This window comes from Herpailurus yagouaroundi, unplaced genomic scaffold (assembly GCF_014898765.1).
Source record: "Herpailurus yagouaroundi ecotype Mexico unplaced genomic scaffold, PumYag 100, whole genome shotgun sequence".
Lineage (NCBI taxonomy): Eukaryota > Metazoa > Chordata > Mammalia > Carnivora > Felidae > Herpailurus > Herpailurus yagouaroundi.
This window is the reverse complement of record NW_024412391.1, coordinates 76,288-96,993: the sequence shown is the minus strand read 5'-3', so window position 1 is coordinate 96,993 and position 20,706 is coordinate 76,288. Positions and strand designations below refer to the sequence as shown.

Below are 20,706 nucleotides of genomic sequence, written 5' to 3'. Positions count from 1 at the left end.
CTATGCTTCTGTTCCAAGGTGTCCAGTTTTATTTTCCTCCTTTTTCTTCTACAGTTACAAAAGTACTCAATTATCTTGTCAAAATTTAATAATACAGACATATATTTTTTAAATGTGGAAGTCTTCCATTCCCCCCTGCTCCCCATTCTGTCTTTTCTCTTTTTTTTCCTTTTTTAAAAAAATGTTTAATTATTTTTGAGAGAGAGAGAGAGCGAGAGAGAGAGAGCTTATGGGTGCATGCAAGTGGGGGAGGGGCAGACTGGGGGACAGAGGATCAGAAGCAGACTTTGTGCTGATAGCAGAGAGCCTGGTGTAGGTCTCGAACTCACAAACCTCAAGATCCAGACCTGAGCCGAAGTCGGAGGCTTAACCAACTGAGCCACCCAGGTGCTCCGTCTGTCTCTTTTTTCTTAATGCAAATAGGATCCCAGATGGGCTTCATTCTTTTGGTCCTTGAAATACTCTTGGTCGTGAAATGTCAATCTGGAGGAAGTCTTGCACTCTTTAGAGGAGGAACCATGTCCAGAGAGAAGTGGTCTTCTCATTCATAACCAGTGGCAGATCTGGGAACTAGCATACTGGAATTACACAAGCCTTTGTTAAACCTTCAGTAGGCAATCAAGAAAATGAAGAGACGAATGGGATTCTGTAAAAGGTTGATGGCCGAGTGGCTTCTGTGTAGGGTTTTATGCTTTATAAATGCTTCCATAGACAATTGAACAATTTGGGTCCTGCAAAAATCCAGGAAGGTAAGTATCTAACTAGGAAATTATTAACTCGTTTACAGTTAAGTCAAAGTCCAGCGACAGAAAAGTATCTTTTGTAAAAACTGCACAGAAGTTAGTGGCAAAATTGACAGAATCTCAGTCCAACAGTATCTATTGTTAGGCGGCTAAACAATAGCTGGGGCCGTGGCAAATGCTTAGTAGGCAGCTTTAGAGTAATTAGAATGAGGTCCACCCGCTTAACGGTAGATTTGTAGGAAGTCTCGGAGAGAGAGCGGCCAGCTTATGTTTTTAACAACCTCGTGTCTCAAAGGCAGTTTCTAGGCAGCTCCAGAGAGCATCCTGCCGGTGGGAGTTGACCTAGCTGGCTTGAGGCAGCACTGTCAGGAATCTCACTGGTACAAAGGAACCTTGGCTTCCAATTAGTGTGGGTAGAAATGAAAATTCTCTTTCCTGAAGATCCCCAGGAACAGAAGATCCTCCTTGGTCGTCTGGACCCTGCCTCTAAAAATCAGCAGTGGCACTCGACCTAAGAACGTGACCTCTTCAGACCGCTGTTTCTTGACGAGAAAGCGAGGGGGTTGGATTTAATGATGTCTCCGTCTCTCGCAGAGACCCCAGGATCGTCCATCACGCGCCCACGACGTGCCTGGGACCTCGCGGGGTGCGGAGGGCGATTTCTCTCGGGTCGCGCGAGACAAGTACTGCTTCTCACCCTAAGACTTGGTGTACCGTAGTGCCAAGTGCCACCACCATGTCACACGCACACTCGAGTGGGAGCGTCAGAGTGGGGTTTGTACGTCTCGTTCCCCCGGATCCCGGCACCAAGAGCGGTGCGGGCGCGTCCCTGAGTCGGACGGATAGTTGCGGAACGACCGGGTCGATCTGAGAGCGCGTCCGCGGGGCTGGACCCGGAGGGAGAACACGGCGAGGGGAGCCCCAGGGTGCCGCGGCGCCGCCCGGTCATCAGCACCCGGGCTCGCCCCCGTTCCCTTCCCTTCCGAGCCCTGGACTCAAGTCCGGAGCCGGCGGCCAAAGCGTTAACGTTGCGCGGGGCCCCGGGAGGCCCCGCGGGCACCGAGGTCAGCCCGCCCACGCGGGCTATTGGCTCAGGAGAACAAAGGGGCCGCCCCGCGGGCTTCTCCGATAGGGGGGGAGCTGGTCATCTGAGCCGCTCAGCCAATCAGGTGGGGGGACGGCCCTGGGGATGGCCAGGCCCATTAACCAATCAAGAGCAGGTGCCCGCCCCGCCTGTCCCGGGACTGGCGGGGCCGGGGAGCCCAGTGCCCAAGTCGCCCCGGGGTGGCAGTTCCCGTTAACCTTAACCACAAAGTCAAGGTATTTATTCCCGTCTCCTCCCTCCGAGTCCCTCCGAATCCGGGCGGGAGGGGCGTGCGGAGGGACGGACCGTGCTGTGGGGCCAGCGCCCGGCCCGCTCCTCCCTCGCTGCCACCACCCATCCTCGGGCTGGAGGCGGCCTCGGGGGTCTCGGGGTCCCCTGAGCCCCTGACGCCGCGGCCCCGAACTTTCCCCACCCCCACACAGCCCCTGGGGAAAGGGGCCCGGGTCGTGCGTGGAAGGGGCTGCAGGCTGGGGCAGAGAGCGGGGGTGGGGCGTGAGAGCGGGAGGGACAGGGTGGTGAGCGGGGGACTGATCCTAGTCCCTCCGGGGGCGTTCTGCCCAGGCGCTGCCCGGATGCTTGGGAGCTGTGTCAGCTGTGCGAAAGACCGAGCTTCTGGAGGGCAGGAACCCCAGTGCTCGCCGCAGAGTGACACAGAGTAGGTGCTTAATAAATGAGTAAATGAGTGGGCATAAACACTGGGAGTGCGAACAATAAGAGGGAAGCACCACAGAGTGCGTGCGTGTGTGTGCGTGTGCGCGCGCGCGCGTGTGCGTGTGCGTGTGTGTGTGTGTGTGTGTGTGTGTGTTGGGGAGGCTCCATTCCAGGAAAATGGGCACCGGAGTCAAGACCTCAGTGGGGGTGGAGGTAGGAGCTGGGGGCTTCTTCCCCTGTAAAGGTGGAGGATGGATACAGAGATGCTGCCTCCTCCAGTCCTCTGGGTGGGAGGGAGCCTGGAGTGTGTCCTCCTCAGCCAGACCTGGGGTTGGGTGTGGTCAGAGCCCAAGAGCTTGAGGCTGCCTGATGTCCAGCCTCCACTAATTAGCTGTTCTTTTTGGGTCCTTGTTCATCTGTAAAATGAACAGATAAGAGGGTAGAGTCTCCTTTCAACTCTAAAGTTCCATGATTCAGTGCTTCTAATCTGTTTTGGACTTAAATTTCTGTATTGTAAATGTTTCTTTATTCGAATTTTCATTCATGGTTTACAACACGTGGGACCTTGGGCTGGATGTTGGGGAGAGAGAAATACTCCATGATGAGATCTTTATAGTCTTGTTGTGGAGACAGACGAATTATTATTATGCTTTTTAATGTTTATTTATTTTGACAGAGAGTGAGAGCAGGGGAGGGGGAGAGAGAGAGAGAGAATGAATCCCAAGCAGGAGCCCGACTCAAGGCTAGAACCCATGAAGTGTGAGATCATGACCTGAGCTGAAACCAAGAGTCGGTTGCTTAACTGACTGAGCCACCCAGGTGCCCCCAGACGAATTATTATTCCATGTACATGATATTGGGTTGGGCAGGTGCACAGGTCAAACAGAAGGGCCCCTAACTGAGGGTGGCATACCCTGAAAGGCTTCTAAGTCCAAGTGATCCCTGATCTAGGCTGGGCAGAGAAGTGCTGGGCAAGCGTGTTCCAAGACAGGTCATGGGCGAGCCAAGATGCTACAAGGTCAGGGAGTCACATGTTGGGACAATAGGGAGCTGGGAGGCAGTGAGGAGAGGTGAGCAGAGGCCAGGCTCTAAATGGTGTTGCCAAGACATTTTTAGCTGAACCTGCAAGTGGTAAGCAAAGTAGTAACCTGTCCTCACTGTAATTTTAGGTAAAGTTTTTGAGTTCTGGGTGCTGAATGGATTGGAGGGGCAAGAGAAGCTATAAAACTATAAAGCTACAGTCTTTGGGCAAGAAAAGGGAGACCTGACTGAGTTGGGGCAGTAGGATCTTGCAGGCACTAAAAATAGCATTAGCACAACTTAGTGACTGATGCATTGGGACAGTTGCACTTTGTGGTAGTGACAAGTGGCCGTGGTATTGGGAGGCCTGATGAAGACCCTTTGTTCCCGCTGGAGAGACAAGGGCTACCCGGGACAAAGTGCAGAACTTCATGGAGGTGGTCTGACCCATGCACCTGCCCCCTGGTGAGGGTTAAGCTGAGGAATCCAAGATTTCCTAGCCCAGGGGTGGCTGGGAGGGAAGAGTGTGGTTGGGGTGTGCAGAAGGAGACCTTAGGTCTAACTCTTTGAGGCAAGGGATGTCACCTCAGGGCTTTGCTTTCTTCATCTGACAAGTGGGGTGGCACTCTTTGCCCTCTCCAAGCTCTTTTGAAGGAAGCAGGGGGTGCGGAAAGGTGTTTATAAATGGAATCGTGACATCTGTTGTTAGCAGTCAGTTTCATCCCTTGCCTTCAGATCGGGTGACGGGGGTCCCCAGGCCCTGGCAGCCTCCTGAGTCTTGGACTTGGGGCTGAGGGATCTCCTCTAAAGGGAGATGGGTGAACAGAGACTGGGGCTGTGAATGCCACAGGTGAGGGACAGGCACGGGGGCAGGGAGGCGGGGGTGGGGCAGTCCCTGCAAAGGTGCCAATGTTGGGCAGGTGGGGGCAGAGGTCCTGGAAGGAGGGCCCTCTGAGACTGGCCTGGGGTGAAATCCTGGACCTTGGGGAGGTGGGCAGGCATGAGAGGATAAGGCAGCTGCCTGGGCTGTCTATGGACCTGGTTCCCTGGGAATGCTGCCAGAGGGAACCTGAAGTCACTGAACGGGGCTGTTCTTAGCAGGGCAACCCTCAGGTGCAGTTCTTACAACGTGGAAGGCAGGGAGGGGGTGAAGGCAATGCAGTGACCTAAAAATAATTTGTCTTGCACTTTGTGAACGTTCTTCAGAGTCTTTCACACTGTTTTTCCTCCTTGCTTGATTCGACAGTTCTATACACAGGAACAGGTGTTCTTGTTTTCCAGATAACCATTTAATAATTTCTGTGGCATCGTGGCCCGCCCTTTCCCCTTGCTCCCCACCTCTGACCCCTCTTCTAGGACTGAGGACCCTGTGTTTGGGAGACTAGGTCTGAAGATGCTGGAGTAGAAGTAGGAGAAGGGGCGGGGGTTGGAAGAAGGTGCGTGGGGCACCCACGCCAGACCCGGGGCTGAGTGAGATCTGAGGAAGACGGAGTGGAGGCCCAGGAGGGGCTGGGGAGTCCCGTGGGAGTCACAGAAGGATGTTGAGCATGCTCACGTCGGGGTGTGGGATGGAGGTGGGCCTCTAGGTGGTGGAGGAGACACCTCCCAGGTCTGAGCTGGGACCTCTGGGCCTGCTTGTCTGTCTATGGGCCCTGGGGCCATGTAAGGTAGGAAGCAGGTGTCCTGGGGCCCTGAGAGCAGTTGGGCTGTGTTTCTGATAAGATTTTAAATCCACTGTTTTGTGTGTCCTCCTTGGTCATAAACTCTGGATGAGAGGAAGGTGGGAGGTCTGGTATTCAGGGGCCTGAAACCTGGAGAGAGCTGACTATCCAGAGGCCAGCCGGGACACAACCCCAGGGTGCAGGCCTTGTACAGGAGTGGCATTTGTAGGACTGGCCTTGGGGGAGGGCCCAGTGGCTTTGGAACAGGTCCCGGGAGACAGGCTCCACCGACACCCTGCCCACAACAGAGCTGAAGCTTTGAGCCTCAGACCAGCAGAAGCATCCAAGGCTTCTAGTCCAGTCCTCCTACTTGGCACTTAGCAACCCCAGCTCCCAGCCCTGCCTTCCTTACCACTGCCCACAGGGCCACCTCCGCCCCTACCCTGTTAGGCACCCGCACCCGGCCCACGGGAGCCTCTCCTCCCCCGGGGCCGCTGAGGGTCCAGTGACCTGCCATACATGGAGCTGTGCGCGGCCTTGAGGTAGTCCCGACAGTAAAATCCGGGCACACCCTCTTCCTCCCGCCAGGCCCGCTCACGCTGGTGAGCAGGGTTGGGGGTGACTGAGTGGGCGTCGGAGGCCTCTGAAGATTCTGAAGCAGCTGGAGGAGTAAAGGTTTAGGAAGAGTGAGCGGCAGTGGCCCTTTGGAGAGGGCTGAGGGAGTGGGGAGTGGGTTGTTCTCAGTCCCTGGGAATGGAAGAGAGAGAGAGAGAGACCGCTGGTGTGTAGGCTTCGGGAAGCTTATGTAGTGTTCCTGCAGCTTTGTCTCATTCGGTGCTCGAGACAAACCTGGGGAGTAGGCCTTTCAGTCACCTTCACCTTAGGAACCCGAGGCCGAGAGGCAAAGTGGCTTACCAAGGACAGGTGGTTTAGGACTCAGGGCCCTGATCCCCAGTCTGGGCGTGACATGGGCCCGATGTGAGAGACCGGGTCCTGAGAAGAGGGGCAGGCTTTGGGAGCAGACCCGGCCGAGGGGCCAGCCCTGTGGGGCTCAGGGTCGCAGGGGAAGGGTTTGCTGCTTCCTCTTGGGCTAGACCCCCTGCAGGACTGGCCCTGGGAGGGGGCTTTTGCTGCTCTGGGCTTGCTCCCCAGCCAGCGACAGCCTGGCTGACCTCATCCTGTCCCTTCCCCCAGCGCAGGTGACCTAACAGGTGGCGGTCCTCCATCATGCTACCGTCTCCCTGAGATCCCTTTCTCAAGCAGTGGGCAGTTGGGAGGATCATGAACGTGCGAGGATACTCGTGTCCTGCAAAGATCCACATTTCCTCTTTCACGAGCACGCCGTGCCCTGCTTGTGTGGTTCGCCCTGGCGCACGCTGGTCTCTGTGGGTCTGCAGGTGTATCTCTGGGTTTCTAAACACCTCAGTTTCATCGTACTTTGCATATAGTTTTGCAACTGTGGTCTCAGGGATGAGAGTCTCCGTATTGTATTTGTGCACCTTTGGACTTTTGTTTACACAGCTGTGTTAGATGTTAGATGCGGTGGTTTCTGGATGTGTTTGTGTGTACATTTAGTGTTTATATCAGCTTCTTCTCGGATGCCTGTGATTGTGTATGGTAGATGAAAACATCCACTGATATTGACTGAAATTGGATTCCCAGGCAAAAAACATCATCAACTTGTCCTGAGATCGTGGTCATTAGTGACCAAGGACTGGGGCCAGAGGAGCCCTCTCTTCACTCCTTCATTTGTTTTCTTCATTCATTCATTCATTCATTCATTCATTCAGTATACAGGCATACCTCAGAGACATTACAAGTTCATTCCCAGACCACTGCAGTAATGCAAATACTGGGATAAAGCGAATCAAGTGAATTTTTTGGTTTCTCAGTGCATACCAAAGTTATGTTCACACTATATAGTAGTCTGTTACCTGTGCAGTAGCATTATATATATGTTATGTCTAAAACAACAACGTACACGCCTTAATTAAAAAATAACTTCATTGCCAAAAAATGCTAACCATCACCTCAGCTTTCAGCAGGTTGTATCACTGATCACAGATTGCCATAAAAAAATACAACAATAATGGAAACGCTTGAGATATTGTAAGAATTACCGAAATGTGACGCAGAGACACAAAGTGAGCAAATACTGTTGCAAAACGTTGTGCCAATAGACTTGCTCAGTGCAGATTTGCCGCAAACCTTCGGTTTGTAAAAAAAAACAAAAAAAAAATGCAGTATCCGTGAAGTGTAAGAAAACAGCGCAATGAAATGAGGTGTGCCTATAAATCGAGCATATCAGGGACTGGGCAGGGCAAGCCCAGAGCTTACAGTCCAGCGCAGTGCCACCCAGCAGAGCTTTGTGAACACGGGGATGTCCTCTGCTGCCCATACGGTAGCTCGAGCGCCGTGAGGCCTTGGAGCACTTGAAATGTGGCCAGTGTGATTGAAAAACTGAATTTAAACTTGAATTTATGTAAATCTGAATAACCACATGTGGGTACAGAAGCCAGACTCCTGAAAACGAGGGATTGGAAGTTTAAGGTTTGGTTAAGTCCTGCACTTTCTCCCAGGAGGCAGCGTGGTCCAGGAGAAAGAACTCTGGCTGGGGCAGGCTGACCCCTCTGGCTCTGGTACCTACTAACTGGGTGGCCTTGAGCAAATGACTTAACTTCTCGGAGCCGTGGCTCCTGAGCCGAAATTGGTTGTGAGGGCTGAAATGGGCGACGCCGGCTAAGTGCTCAGTAGGTACTGGCTGTCTCCTTGGCCGTAGTGGAGTCTTGGCTGACCACCCGTTCTTTCCACAGCCAGATCAATGTCAAGATCTCAGGGAAGTCCCCCACTCCCCTCAATAGACGAGGTTAGGAGAGGCAGAACCTCCGTTCCCAGGGGACATTCTGAGAGCATCTGCCCAAAGCGGGGGCTGGCTGGAGCCTGTGCCCGCCGGGCCACCCCCTTGCAAATGCTGTCCTGAGCCACAGTCTGGAGTCCCATTCCCTGGGCATGTGACCTGTGTGAGCCAGCACGGTGGGTCGGGGCAAGGAGATGAGAAGTGGTGCCTGCCCACCGGGGAAACAGGACCCGAGGAGATAAAGCTGGGAGCGGGCCAGGCGGATGAGAGCATGTGGCGGCCAGGGTGGGAGGCTGGGCGGGTGGGCCATCCACTGCGGAGCGGGTGGGATCAGGCCAGCCGAGGGGTGGGAAAGATGGGGTTAATGGAAGCGGAGGATTTGGGAAGCGTGGCAGCCTTGCTGGTGTGGCAGAGGGGGTCAGCTTGATGAGAAGGGGGCACTTTGGGAAGAGCGGTTTCTGGGGGGGCGGGGATTATTGGGGGAGCAGTGGTGGGTGGTGAGGAGCTGGGCGTGGCCCTGGGGGGAGCTCACGGCTGAGAAGGGCCTGGGAGCTGGGCCTTCGGCCAGGGTTTGGGGAGATGCCACCCCCTCCGAGCCTCCGCTCCTGGCGCGTGGCCAACCCCCACACCACCAGTGACAAAGGACACGGGAGGTGCCATTCGGTTCTTCCTGCCTGAGGCCTGATCTGTGAAGAGGGCTGTGCTTGGCTGCTGGAAAAAGCTCTGGGGGCTGAGGCTGGGAGCATGCGGGGAGACGTGGCCATGTCCCTGTGCTGCCCCTCGCATCTGTGGCCTTTCTCTTCACCCCAGCTGCTGTCCTCTCCCCCCCCCCGCCCCCACGTTTCTGCTGAGAGCAAAGCCCCTTTGTTACCTTCCCCTGCCCCCAAACTTCACCACCTGCTGCAGGGCACAACCCCCGCTTTGTGTGGTCTGGCCTTGTCATGCAGCTGCCCCCCCTCCAACCCTGGAGGCCTCTCTTTGGGGGGCTGTCATCCCAACTGCGGCCTGACCCAGTGTGGGGAGGGCCGGGCCCAGAGCCAGGTGCTGGGAAGGGGGAGGTGACCAGGGGTTTGTCCCCAGATCCACAGAACTTACTGAGCAGGGAGGGGGGAGGTCCTTGGAGACTGGGGCGAGGGCCCTGCACGACAGACCAGGCGAGCAGCCTTCAGGGACTCAGTGTGGGCACTGGTGGGGGTGGCGGGTCAGCCTCATTTCCTTCTGTTTTCTGGGCAGGCTGCACTCCAGGCCAGGTCAGGTGAGCCGTGTGTCAGGGAGGGTGGGGGAGTGGTGGGTAGGAAGGGGCAGGCAGAGCAGTATAGCAGGGCGGAGGCAGAAGAGAAAAGCTTAGAAAGGGCACAGCTCAGGGTGGCCTGGCAGACAGACCTGCAGAGACGTGGCCACATGTGGAGACTTTCCACCGTTTGGCCTCCTCAGGGTTTTACCTGCAGGACACCTGCTGGTCTGTTTTCCAGACACATCCCACCTGAACACCCAGTTGGAGATGGGCCCTCAATACCTGGGGGCCTGCCCCCCATTGCTGTCCTCTGTGCCTCCCCTGTCCCCTGTCTCCTCGGGTCCCCTTCCCTCTGATCCCACTCTGCTGACTCGGACCACACCCTGAGCCCTAGTGTGGCCGGGGCAGAAAGAAGTACCCTGGGACATGGGAGGGGCTGCTCTATGGCTCGCTGTGAATTATCTACCAAGAATTGAAGCCTTTCTGCCACCTGAGGTGATTTTTAGGTCCTAATATTCCTTGGAAGACAGAATGGATCAAGGAGCACCGATCTAATCGGGCTCAAGGGTGTTGTGTATGGCTTTTGTGAATGAGGCCGGGTCCTAAGCTCTGTCCTCACCTTGAATTGTGGCCCCGGGGGCTCTGGCCCCTCTGAGTTTTCCCCGAACTGAGGTAGCCTCCTCCTTTGTCAGCCCTCTGAACCTCTTTAGGGGGCCATTGTATCTCCAGCGGGTGAGAGGCTTCCCCAAGGCTGGGACACACAGGAACCCCGGAGGGAAGAGGGGGCGTGAGGGCAGGTGCCTCAGCATCCATCAGGGTCCTCCCGGCGGGCCTTCTCCTCCCGTCTTTGACGCCCATGCACCACCAGCATGTTTTAGTGTCTGTAGGACACCACGATAGGAGCGCACGGCAGACCCCTGTTGGGGAAATAGAATTAAAAACAAAATCTCCTGCCAAGTCAGAAAAGCTCCCACAAAAGGAGGAGAGAAAGAGAACAGTTTTTTTTTTTTTTTCCGATTGAATAAGCATTAAACCAGAAAGCTGCACATCACAGGCAATCTGCTAAGAGATCAGGAAAACAGAAAGAGATCTCACCCTGTTACACAGCCCAGCAGATGCGTGCGCGCACGTGTGTGTGTGTGTGCGTGTGCACACACATGCTCAAGATAAAGTGTAACTAGTCTTCGGGCAAGAGCACTTCCTCGATGGTACCATTTGTCACCCGTAGTTCATCCTGAATTCACCCGGTGATTGGGGTAGCCACCTGTGTTTGCTAATTGCCTTCATGCAAAGGAAAAATGCACGGCTCCTATCTTTATGGCAGGAGGTGGGTTTGCAGCTTGGAGCCAGGGGCCCGCAGAAGTCAGGTTCCCATCCTCCCTCCTGTGGGCAGCGGGACCCAGGGTCACCATCTCCCGTGATGTTTAGGTATCAGAGAGGTGGCTCTCAGGGCCTTGGGAAAGAGGCCTGGGCCGCAAAACTGGCAAGAGGCTTGTGGTAGCTTTTAAAAAGATTTGCGTGCATCTCTAAGGGGCAGAGAAAAACTCAGAATGACAACTGTTCTCAAGTAAATGCTGTAAAAGAAAAGGGAGGGGCCTCTTTCCCTTTTTGCCTCAGGGAAAATTATTTACCTATTTAAAAAAGTTTTTTTTTTTAACATGTATTCATTTTTGAGAGAGACAGAGCATGAGTGGGGGAGGGGCAGAGAGAGAGACACACACACAGAATCCGAAACAGGCTCCAGGCTCCGAGCTGTCAGCACAGAGCCCGACTCGGGGCTCGAACCCACGAACCGTGAGATCGTGATCTGAGAGGGTCAGACGCTTAACCGACTGAGCCACCCAGGTGCCCCGATTTACCTATTTTTTAAATTCATTTTTGCCCTTTGCCTCTGCCCCCACCTCTCTGGGCAGGGCCCAGGTTCCCAGCCTGGATCCCTGTCTGGGAGTGGCTGTTGGAAGGGGACCTGGGAGAGGGGAGGGGGACGCCCTTGGGATGGGGCTTCTCGAGGGCCGAGGTGAAGAGCAGGACACGGCTTTTCGTGAGGTGGCCGAGCCGCGGGAAGGAAGCTCTGACTGTGACCTGGAGAAGCCCCTCTGTAGCGGCAGGTGGCGGGGGGGGGGGGGGAGCCGAGCATCTGGGCTGCGGGGGGCAGACACCCCAGGTCCTCACTCGGGCCTTTGGGAGCCTGGGCTCTGAGCAGGTACGGGTGTGTGAAACAAGATCCCCGTCCCTAGGAGGGGCAGGCCAGGGAACCGTTCAGAAGCCCCCAGGCTGCGGCACCCCCTCCGAGTACAGGGCAGCCTCTGCACCCGAAGTGCCCACTGGGCGGGGGCTCCCTCCCGGACCCAGATTCAGCAGTGAGCACAAAACGGTCCTGAGCTCTCCGTGGCGGGGGATGGCAGGCACATACATACCACGTCAGGTGGTGGAAAGTCACGGAGGAACGTGGAGTGGAGTTAGGGCTGTGACTTTGTACACGGTAGCCTGGGGAGACCACTCTGAAGACGTTTAGGCAGAGACCTGAAAGGCGGCGCGGGGCTCCGGGGTAGAGCCTCCCGGGCAGACGGGCAGCATGTGAGGTGTAAAGCCTGGGGCCCCCCAGCAGCGCGACGTGTCCCTGACAGTGAGCCGGTCAGGGTGTGTCCACAGCTTTGAGCATTAAAGAAAGAAAAGGCGGGGGAGGGGCGCCTGGTTGGCTCAGCCTGTTGAGCCTCTGACTCTTGATTTAGGCTCAGGTCGCGATCTCACGGTTTGTGAGTTTGAGTCCCAAGTCAGGCTCCGTGCTGACAGCGTGGAGCCTGCTTGGGATTCTCCCTTGCCCTCTCTCTCTCTCTCTGATTCTCCCCTACTGACGCGCGTGCACTCTTTCTCTCTCTCTCTCTCAAAATAGATAAAGGAAGAGAGACGAGCCCCAGATTGGTGAACTCCAACCAGCACCCCATACGGCCTGTGTGTGATTTCACGTGGAATAGGGGTGGAAGGGGACAGTAGAGGGGCCGGCGATTTGGGAGGGCCAATTCTGCCTTCCAGGGTGTCTTCACAACCACTCAGCAAGGTCTCTGGACTCAGCCGAGTTTCCTGGGGTGGTGTCTCTCACACCCTCCCCTGCCGGTATTGAGCCCGTGGGCGTGAGGCTCTGGTCTGGGAGTCAGAAGACATGGGGCCTCACTGGCGCCACTGTTCCCTGTGACTCGGGGCATGTCAGTGGCCCTCCCTGGCCTCAGTTTCCTCCTCATAAAATGAGGATAATTCCTGCCTAGCAGGTAAGTGTGCAGCTTATAAAAGCCCTGCGCTTTCAACTGAGGTCATGGACAGAGGAGCTCTTAATAAAGAGGGAACATGTTCTGTGAGGTGGCAGCAGGACGGGGGGCCCCGTTCGGTCCTTGTCCTGATGGCCAGCTGTCCTTCCTTTGCCCCCTTCTCCCCCACAGACGGCAGAGCGGGTGCCCCGGAGGCCTCCGTGGATGGAGGGTGGCCTGGCTGGTGCGAGCACAGGTAAGGGAGCACAGGGAGGGGTGGGAGCCAACAGCGGCCTCCTCTTCCAGGTCGCCCCCCTGCCCTGCCGCTGAGCGCGTGCTGCTGCCCTCCCTGTAGAACTGCATGGCGGGACCAGGATGTGGAAGGTCATGTCAAAGAATGGAAAGAAGGGGCGCCTGGGTGGCTCGGTCGGTTAAGTGTCCGACTTCAGCTCGGGTCACCATCTCCTGGTTTGTGAGTTCAAGCCCCGCATCCAGCTGTCTGCTTGTAGCCTGCTTCAGATCCTCTGTTCCTCCCCTCTCTGCCTCTCTCTCTGAAAAATAAATAAACATTAAAAAAAAAAAAATGGAAAGAAGACAGACTATGGAGCTCATACAATGACAAAGTCCGCTGTGACTCACCAGGCAAGGGGACGTGTGCACACCCGCGTAGGAAGCCATGCCCGAGGGCGAGCGAGGTGCTTGCTAAGTGTGGCACAGGGAGTGCGCGGCGGGCGTGCGGATCTAACTCTGAAAACCAGCACTCCGGGTGGGACGATCCCTGTTGGTTTTTCCATCACCAAGTGCAGTTGGTCCATTGAGGCTTCCTGGGGTCACTCAGAGTTCACGGTCCGATGGGAGGAAATAGGCCATCAGTTTTGATGTCTCTCAAGCAGGTGCTCCTGTGAGTGGAAAGTCCTGTGCTTTCAGCAGAAGACCTCCCCCACCCCCCAACCCCCCAGCATCCCCAGCCTCCTCGCAGGCCCTGGGGAGAGTATAGCCACCCTTTTGCAGAATGGCTCTGGTCCTGGGAGGAGGGTAGGGCCCATTCCTAGGAATGCTGCCCCTAGGCTCAGTGACTCAGTTTCCTTTACCTCCCCTCCCCTCCCCTCCAGAGCCCCAACCCTCCCAGGATAAACGTCGCGATGAACCTAAGATGGGGACAGAAATCAGCCGGTAGGGTACTACAGGAAGGAAGCCTCCAGTTCCAAGGGGCTGGTATGATGCATGGACACCACACATTCTGGGGCTGGGTCCTGACACAGACTTCGGTGAGCATTGCCACCCACCGCTGCCCTGTCACTTTGAAGGTTGAGTCCTCAGGGTGTGTGTGCATGTGTGTGTGTGTGTGAGTGATGCTGACATTACCATAATTATAGGAAAACCAAGGACATGGTTCCAAACATTTTAGCAGAAGGAACCTTTTCCCGGGTAAACTCGTAAGGAGAATCCTAATTCAGGCATGAGAGGTAGGGTCTGCCAGGGCCCTCTCCCCGACCTGTGGCAGCTTCTGGGGTACCCTGGGGTCTTAGGAAAGAGGTGGAAGAACACTGGCTTTGGCCCCTGAGGACAGAGGCACCAGGGGACTGGGGGGCGTCTTGGGCTGCAGTCACATCCTTGCGGCTCTGGGCCTTCCACAGGCTTCCGCCGCCTGCTGGCCAGGCCTAGGGAGGACTCTTCCTGGCTGGCCAAAGTTTCCAGATAATTAAGAGCTTACTTTTTTTTGTTTTTGTTTTGAACTAGAGAGAGCAGGCAGAGGAGGAGGAGGAGGAGGAGGAGGAGGAGGAGAGAGAGAGAGAGAGAGAGAGAGAGAAAGGGAGAGAGAATCTCCACTAACCATGGAGCCCGATGCAGGTCTTGACCTCACGACAGTGAGATTGTGACCTGAGCCCAAATCGAGAGTTGGATGCTCAACCGACTGGGCCACCCCTGTGCCCCAAGAGCTTACCTCTTTTAAGCACCTTTTAAGTTCTATTTATTTTATCGTGGTGAAACATACGTAACGTGAAAGTCACCATTTTCACTTTTTAAGCATACAGTGGGTGCAGTGGTATTAAGTCCATTCACACTGTTGTGCGAGCATCTCCCACCGTCCGTCTCCAGAACATTTTCATCACCCCAGAAACTCTGGGGAGTAAGAGCTCCCCATAGAGCACCTTTTTATTTTATCTGAACTGCTTAGAATTAAAAAAAAAATTAACCTTTTTATGATCACTGAGGAGCAGAACCTTTGTTTTAGGGATCCTTCCACAGGTAGAGGCCAAGGCCTGTCTTCCTTACATTAATACCTGAGCCCTGAGGGAGAAGTCCCAGTGCGTGCACTTCACGGGGTCTGCACATGCACAACCCGGGCACTTGTGTCTTCTCTGGGCCCCGCAGCCGTGGGCAGGAACGTTCTCTGGGCTCTCAGACCGGGGTCTTCTTTTTGGCTGGAGAGGGTGAACCTTCCCAGCCATCAGGCACCATGATGAACGTCAAGGTCAGGTTTAATGAGAGTAAGGCAGTGGCTTTTGTGGGGCTCTGGGGCATTAATTGGGACCATGCCACGTGAGTATATTTTGGATTCACTACCCACCCAATTTGGACCCCTAGGCGCCCCGTAAAATACTTCAGCCGCCCAACACTTCAGTGCATCTAAGGAAACCCTCTTATAATCAAGTAAACTCCTTACAATTGGGTATTCACTTCCTGCCAATGTGCGATTGAAGTCACCACTTTCATTTTCAAATTATGATTTCTCACAATTGAGCACCTGCGGAGGCCTCACAAGGTCATTTTGCCAGGAGGAAAACTGGCCCCTCACAGGTACTTTCTGTGACTCCCACGTTCATCCCCGCGGTCACCGTATCCTCTTTCGAGTCCTTGTGACGGGCAGCAAGGCTGTGGAGCAGGGCGGAACTCTCTGGCCTGAGAACCAAACGCTGCCAGATTCTAGGGGAGGTTTTCTTTTTATTTCTTAAAATGTTTGAAAGGTTTGAAAATTATACTGAGTATCCTCATAAATATTCAAACAGTGCAGAGGACTGCCTGGGTGGCCCAGTCGGTTGAGCATCTGACTCTTGGTTTCAGCTCAGGTCATGATCTCACCGTTGGTGGCATGGAGCCCTGTGTCCGGCTCTGTGCTGACCTTGCAGAGCCTGCTTGGAATTGTCTCTCTGTCTCTGTCTGTCTCCGACCCTCGCCTGCTGGTGCACATGTGCTCTCTCTCTCTCTCTGTCTCTCTCTCAAATGAATAAACATAAAAAGAAATCGAACAATGCAGGAAAAGCAAGGGTCCCCTTTGACCTCTTCTGTCTAGCCTTTATATTGTCCACGTTGTCTACAGGGTGACCACTGTCGTGAATCATCCTGGACTGTGCATATGTACGTCCATAGTTTTATTTTTCATAAATTGGGTCAGACAATACCATTTTGCGATCTGTGTTTTTTATTTTTTCCTTAAAGTGTTTCAGAAATCTTTATGCCACCCTATACTGCTCTTTTGTATTCTTTTATTTATTTTTTTATTCTTTCAAAGTTTATTTATTTATTTTAAGAGAGAGAGAGAGAGAGCACGCACCAGCAGGGGAGGGGCAGAGAGACAGGGAGAGAGAATCCCACGCAGGCTCCGGGCTGGCAGCGCAGAGCCCAACGGGGGACTTGAACTCAAGAACCCTGAGATCATGACCTAAGGTGAAGTCAAGACCCTGCCCTTTAACTGACTGAGCCCCCCTGGGCGCCCCTGCCTTTGTATTCTTTTAAATTGCTGCATACTATTCCATACTGTGAAGGGAGTGATAATTTTGTTTCAGTATTATTGATGGGGAATCAGTACTGGTTAAGAATAGCGCTGCAGTGAATATTTTCAGACATTCCTCTGTCCACTCACACGGAAGCATTCATTAGGCCGAACACCCAGAGTAGAAACTGCTGGATGGAGGAAGTGGAAGGTCAGATACATTTATAATTGTAATAAGCGTTGCCCAATTGTTCTCCAAAAGGTCTGAATCAGTTCATGCCCCCGGCACAGCCACGCGTGCACTTGTCCTGTGCGGTTTGCGTGTGCGATCCACATCTGGGTGCAAGTTTCTGTGTGGACAGAGGTTTTCACCTACTTTGGGTGTAGACCTGGGGGAGCGGTTGCTGTACCGTATGGTGAGCGTAGGTCTCCTTCCGCCAAACTGTCTTCCAAAGTGGCTGCACCATTCTGCATTGCCTCCAGCAGCGGGTGACAGTTCCCGGGGCTCCGCATCCTGGCCGGCATTCGGTGTTGGCGGTGTTCTGGATTTGGGTCGTTCGAATAGGTATGCAGGGGTAGTATTTTAGCTTTCAGTGGTGCAGAAGCCAGATTCTTCCTGGCTCATTTTTAGCGTCTCCTGGATGATTTATGCACATCAGAAATTTTGTAATTTGCTTCACCAGGATGACACCGAATTTAAACATATTTTGGAGTGAAGAGCTTCCTTCCTCCTCGTCTAGGAATATGATGTTTCTGTCCTTTTCGTTACCTTTTCTTTATCCCTCCAATAACGTTTAATAGTTTGCTTTATATAAGGGTTGTTTTAAGTTTCTTTTTTTGAGGGAATGTGTGTGCGTGCGCAAGCGGGGTAGGGGCAGAGAGGGAGATGGGAGAGAGAGAACCCCAAGCAGGCGGCTTCCCAAGAGAGTCGTCAGTACAGAACCCAACGTGGGGCTCGAACTCACGAACCATGAGATCATGACCTGAGCCGAAATCAAGAGTTGGACGCTTAACCGACTGAGCCGCCCAGGCGCCCCTGCTTTATATAAGCTTTGCATGTGTATCAGGTATATTCCCAGTTATTTCATAGCTTTTATTGCCATTTTTAAAAAGGAATTTTTGTATGTTTTTGTATCGGGCAATCTTGCCGACCCTGTTATTTCTAATATTTTGTCAGATTCTTTTGCACATCCTAGGTGAATAATTATCAGCCAATGACACTTTTCCTTTCCAATATTTATATATGTTTTTCTTTTTCCCCTTATGCTTTGGCTAGTTCCGCAAGGACAATGTTGAAGAGTGGCAGTGACGGTGAGCATCACCTTGTTCGTCACTCGAATGGGTTTCTGATCTCTTGCCTTTGGTTATAACATTTGCTGCAGCCTCCAGTGCAGCTTCTTTGTCAACCTAAGGAAGTTTCCTCATATTCCTAGTTTGCTAAGAACCTCCTCCCTCCAGCCCTTCTTCCTTCTCTCCCTCCAGAAATGATGTTGAATTTTATCATAGGACATTTTTTACGTATTGAGATTGTAGAAAGTTCTTCACGTTTAAAATGTCAATGTCATGAACTATGTTGAACCATCTTTGCTTTCCTGGGGAAGATCCCAGGTCAACTTGCTCCGCTAGTATTTTTGCTTGTTCGTTTTTGGTGTCTACTTTCAAATGCTAAACCTATAGTTTCCTGCCTGCTCTGCCCTCGTCTTATAGACACTGGACCATGCTAGCCTGGGGGCTCCCTCCCATTCCTAGTCACTGTCACAGTTTATGCATGCTGCGGATAAACCTTCCCTGGAAGTTTTAGTAGAACCTGTTTTTATCATTAAGAGGACTGTTACCCATTTTCGAGGTAGAATGTTAGCTGTCTTTTTTGTATCTTTTAGCATTTTCTTTTTTTTTTTAGTTCCTCTTGAGTTAGTTTTGTTAATTTATATCGTCTCACAGAATCATCCTTTTTATATAGATTTTTCAAATTGATACAACATTTATGCATTAGGATTTTCAGACTCCTTTTTATATCTCTATGTTCCCTTTATCCTATAATCTCTGCTTTTATCTTTTTTTTTTTAATTTTTTTTTCAACATTTATTTATTTTTGGGACAGAGAGAGACAGAGCATGAACGGGGGAGGGGCAGAGAGAGAGGGAGACACAGAATCGGAAACAGGCTCCAGGCTCTGAGCCATCAGCCCAGAGCCCGACGCGGGGCTCGAACTCACGGAGCGCGAGATTGTGACCTGGCTGAAGTCGGACGCTTAACCGACTGCGCCACCCAAGCGCCCCTGCTTTTATCTTTATTAATCCCTACTTCCTACTTCCTTGGGTTTACTTTATTGTTTTTTTTTTTTTATATTGGAACTTATTTAGAGTTTCTCTTTTTTTGTTCACAACTGTTTTATTTCATCTACTTTTTTTTTCAGTTTATTTTACAGAGAGAGAAAGAGAGAGGCAGGGGCAGAGAGAGAGGGGGACAGCGGATCTGAAGCCGGCTCTGTGCTGACAGCAGAGAGCCCGATGTGGGGCTCGAACTCACGAACTGAGAGATCATGACCTGAGCGAAAGTTGGATGCTTCACCAACTGAGCCACCCAGGCGCCCCAATTTCACCTGCTTTTTATTGAATGTAAACTTTTTGTTGAGGTATAACACAGCAAAAGGCACAGATCACAAGTTCTATAAATTCTTATAAGTGAACATGTTCATGAAGCCAGCACCCAGCTTGACAAAGAGAACACTGCCAGGCCACCGGAAGGCCCCTCAGGCCCCCTTCCAGTCACAACAGTGTCCATAGGCGGGCCGTTATCCTGACTTCTAACTCACTGATTAGTTTTGCCAGCTCTTGAATTTCATCTAAGTGGAATCACACAGTCTGTATTTAGTGTCTGTAGCAGACCTTTTCCATCACGGCTTATGTCCACGAGCAGGGGACACACACCCTGTAGACCTGAGCGCACAGCGCTGCGTGGGGAGTAAAGCAGCCCGGGTTTAGTCAGGACGGCGCAGCACCTATTCTGGGTGCTTAGACCTTTCTGGCCTACTTTCTTGTTCTTGTTTTGTTGGAGACAGGGTGAAGTTCCCCAACAGCCAAGGTCCAAGAAGGTGAGGTGCTCAGGCACCGGGGCGGCTGCCTTGGAGAGCCTGGCAGTGGAGTGGAGCTTAGGCCCCCCAAACACTGAGGGGCCGGGCGTGCGCTCACTTTGCAAGCTCCCGGCACACGGATCTTATTAGAAAAAGAATGAGATGCCGGTGGCCGGGTCGGTTGAGGGTCCGACTCTTGATTTCAGCTCGGGTCATGATCTCATGGTTTGTGAGACTGAGCCCACACTGGCCTCTGGGCTGACGGCGACAGTGCGGAGCCTGCCTGGGATTCTCTCTCTCCCCCTCTCACTGCCCCTCCCCTGTGTGCACTCTCTCTGTCTCTGTCTTTCTCAAAATAAAAATAAACATTAAAAAAAAAAAAAAAGAATGAGATGCTTTGGAAGCTTGGCCGTTTTCTGCTCGGTGGGAGGGGTCACTGGCTTGGTTTCTTTAACCTTCCCTGCATCTCAGGGCCTCAGGGCAGAGAAGGCAGGGCATCAGCCTCTCTTCCTTTCTTGTCCTTTTCTTCTTTGCCCTTCCCCACACCCCGACCTGCCTTTATCTTACTGCCTTTCTACCGTCCCTGCTCTCTTCTTTATACCCCCTTACTTCTTCCTAAAAGCTGCCTTCTCCACTCCTCCTTCCTGCCCCGTTGCCTTTGCTCTGCCTTCCTGGCACTTCTTTGCCTCCACCCCACGAGCAGTGAGTGACCCTCCGCGTCCACTCTCTCTCTGTCCCCGGCAGGAGATGGGCCGGTGATGAAGATCAAGCAAGAGAAGCCCGAGTGGCTGCTGCAGACGCTGATGCCGCAGGCCGTGCTCTCTGAGAAGGATAAGGAAAACATTTTCCAGCAGCATCGGGGCCTCCCGCCTTGCCAGACCGTGGGGAAGCCTCGGGCCCTGGGGGGACAGGAGGAGCCTGGGGGTCCAAGATGGGCCCCTCCCCCTGAGCAGGCCGGGGGGCTGGCGGGCCGGGCTCTCTCTGCCGGCGAGGGTCACTTCGTGTGCCTGGACTGCGGGAAGAGGTTCAGCTGGTGGTCGTCCCTGAAGATCCACCAGCGCACCCACACCGGGGAGAAGCCGTACCTGTGCGGCAAGTGCGGCAAGAGCTTCAGCCAGAAGCCCAACCTGGCGCGCCACCAGCGCCACCACACGGGCGAGCGGCCCTTCTGCTGCCCCGAGTGCGCGAGGCGCTTTAGCCAGAAGCAGCACCTGCTCAAGCACCAGAAGACCCACGCGCGGCCCGCCACCCACTCGTGCCCCGAGTGCGCGCGCTGCTTCCGCCACCAGGTGGGCCTCCGCATCCACCAGCGCGCGCACGCCCGGGACCGCCTGGGCGCCCGCGCGGGGCTGCAGGAGTTGCTGCGGGACGCCGCCGCCGCCCGCAGGGGCTGTCGCCTGCGGCC

At 53.8% G+C, this 20,706-nt stretch overlaps 1 protein-coding gene across 1 annotated transcript in view; it reads left to right on the top strand.

Annotated features, from left to right (window-relative positions):
• Nucleotides 1-1,938: 1,938 nt before the first annotated feature.
• ZNF775 (zinc finger protein 775) overlaps nucleotides 1,939-20,706 on the top strand; it is a 34,333-nt gene continuing 15,565 nt past the window's right edge. The window contains exons 1-3 of the mRNA XM_040473050.1: nucleotides 1,939-2,063; nucleotides 12,706-12,769; nucleotides 20,046-20,703. Of these exons, the coding sequence (XP_040328984.1) occupies nucleotides 12,739-12,769; nucleotides 20,046-20,703 (689 nt within the window). The 5' untranslated portion in view covers nucleotides 1,939-2,063; nucleotides 12,706-12,738. The remainder of the gene's footprint in view (nucleotides 2,064-12,705; nucleotides 12,770-20,045; nucleotides 20,704-20,706) is intronic.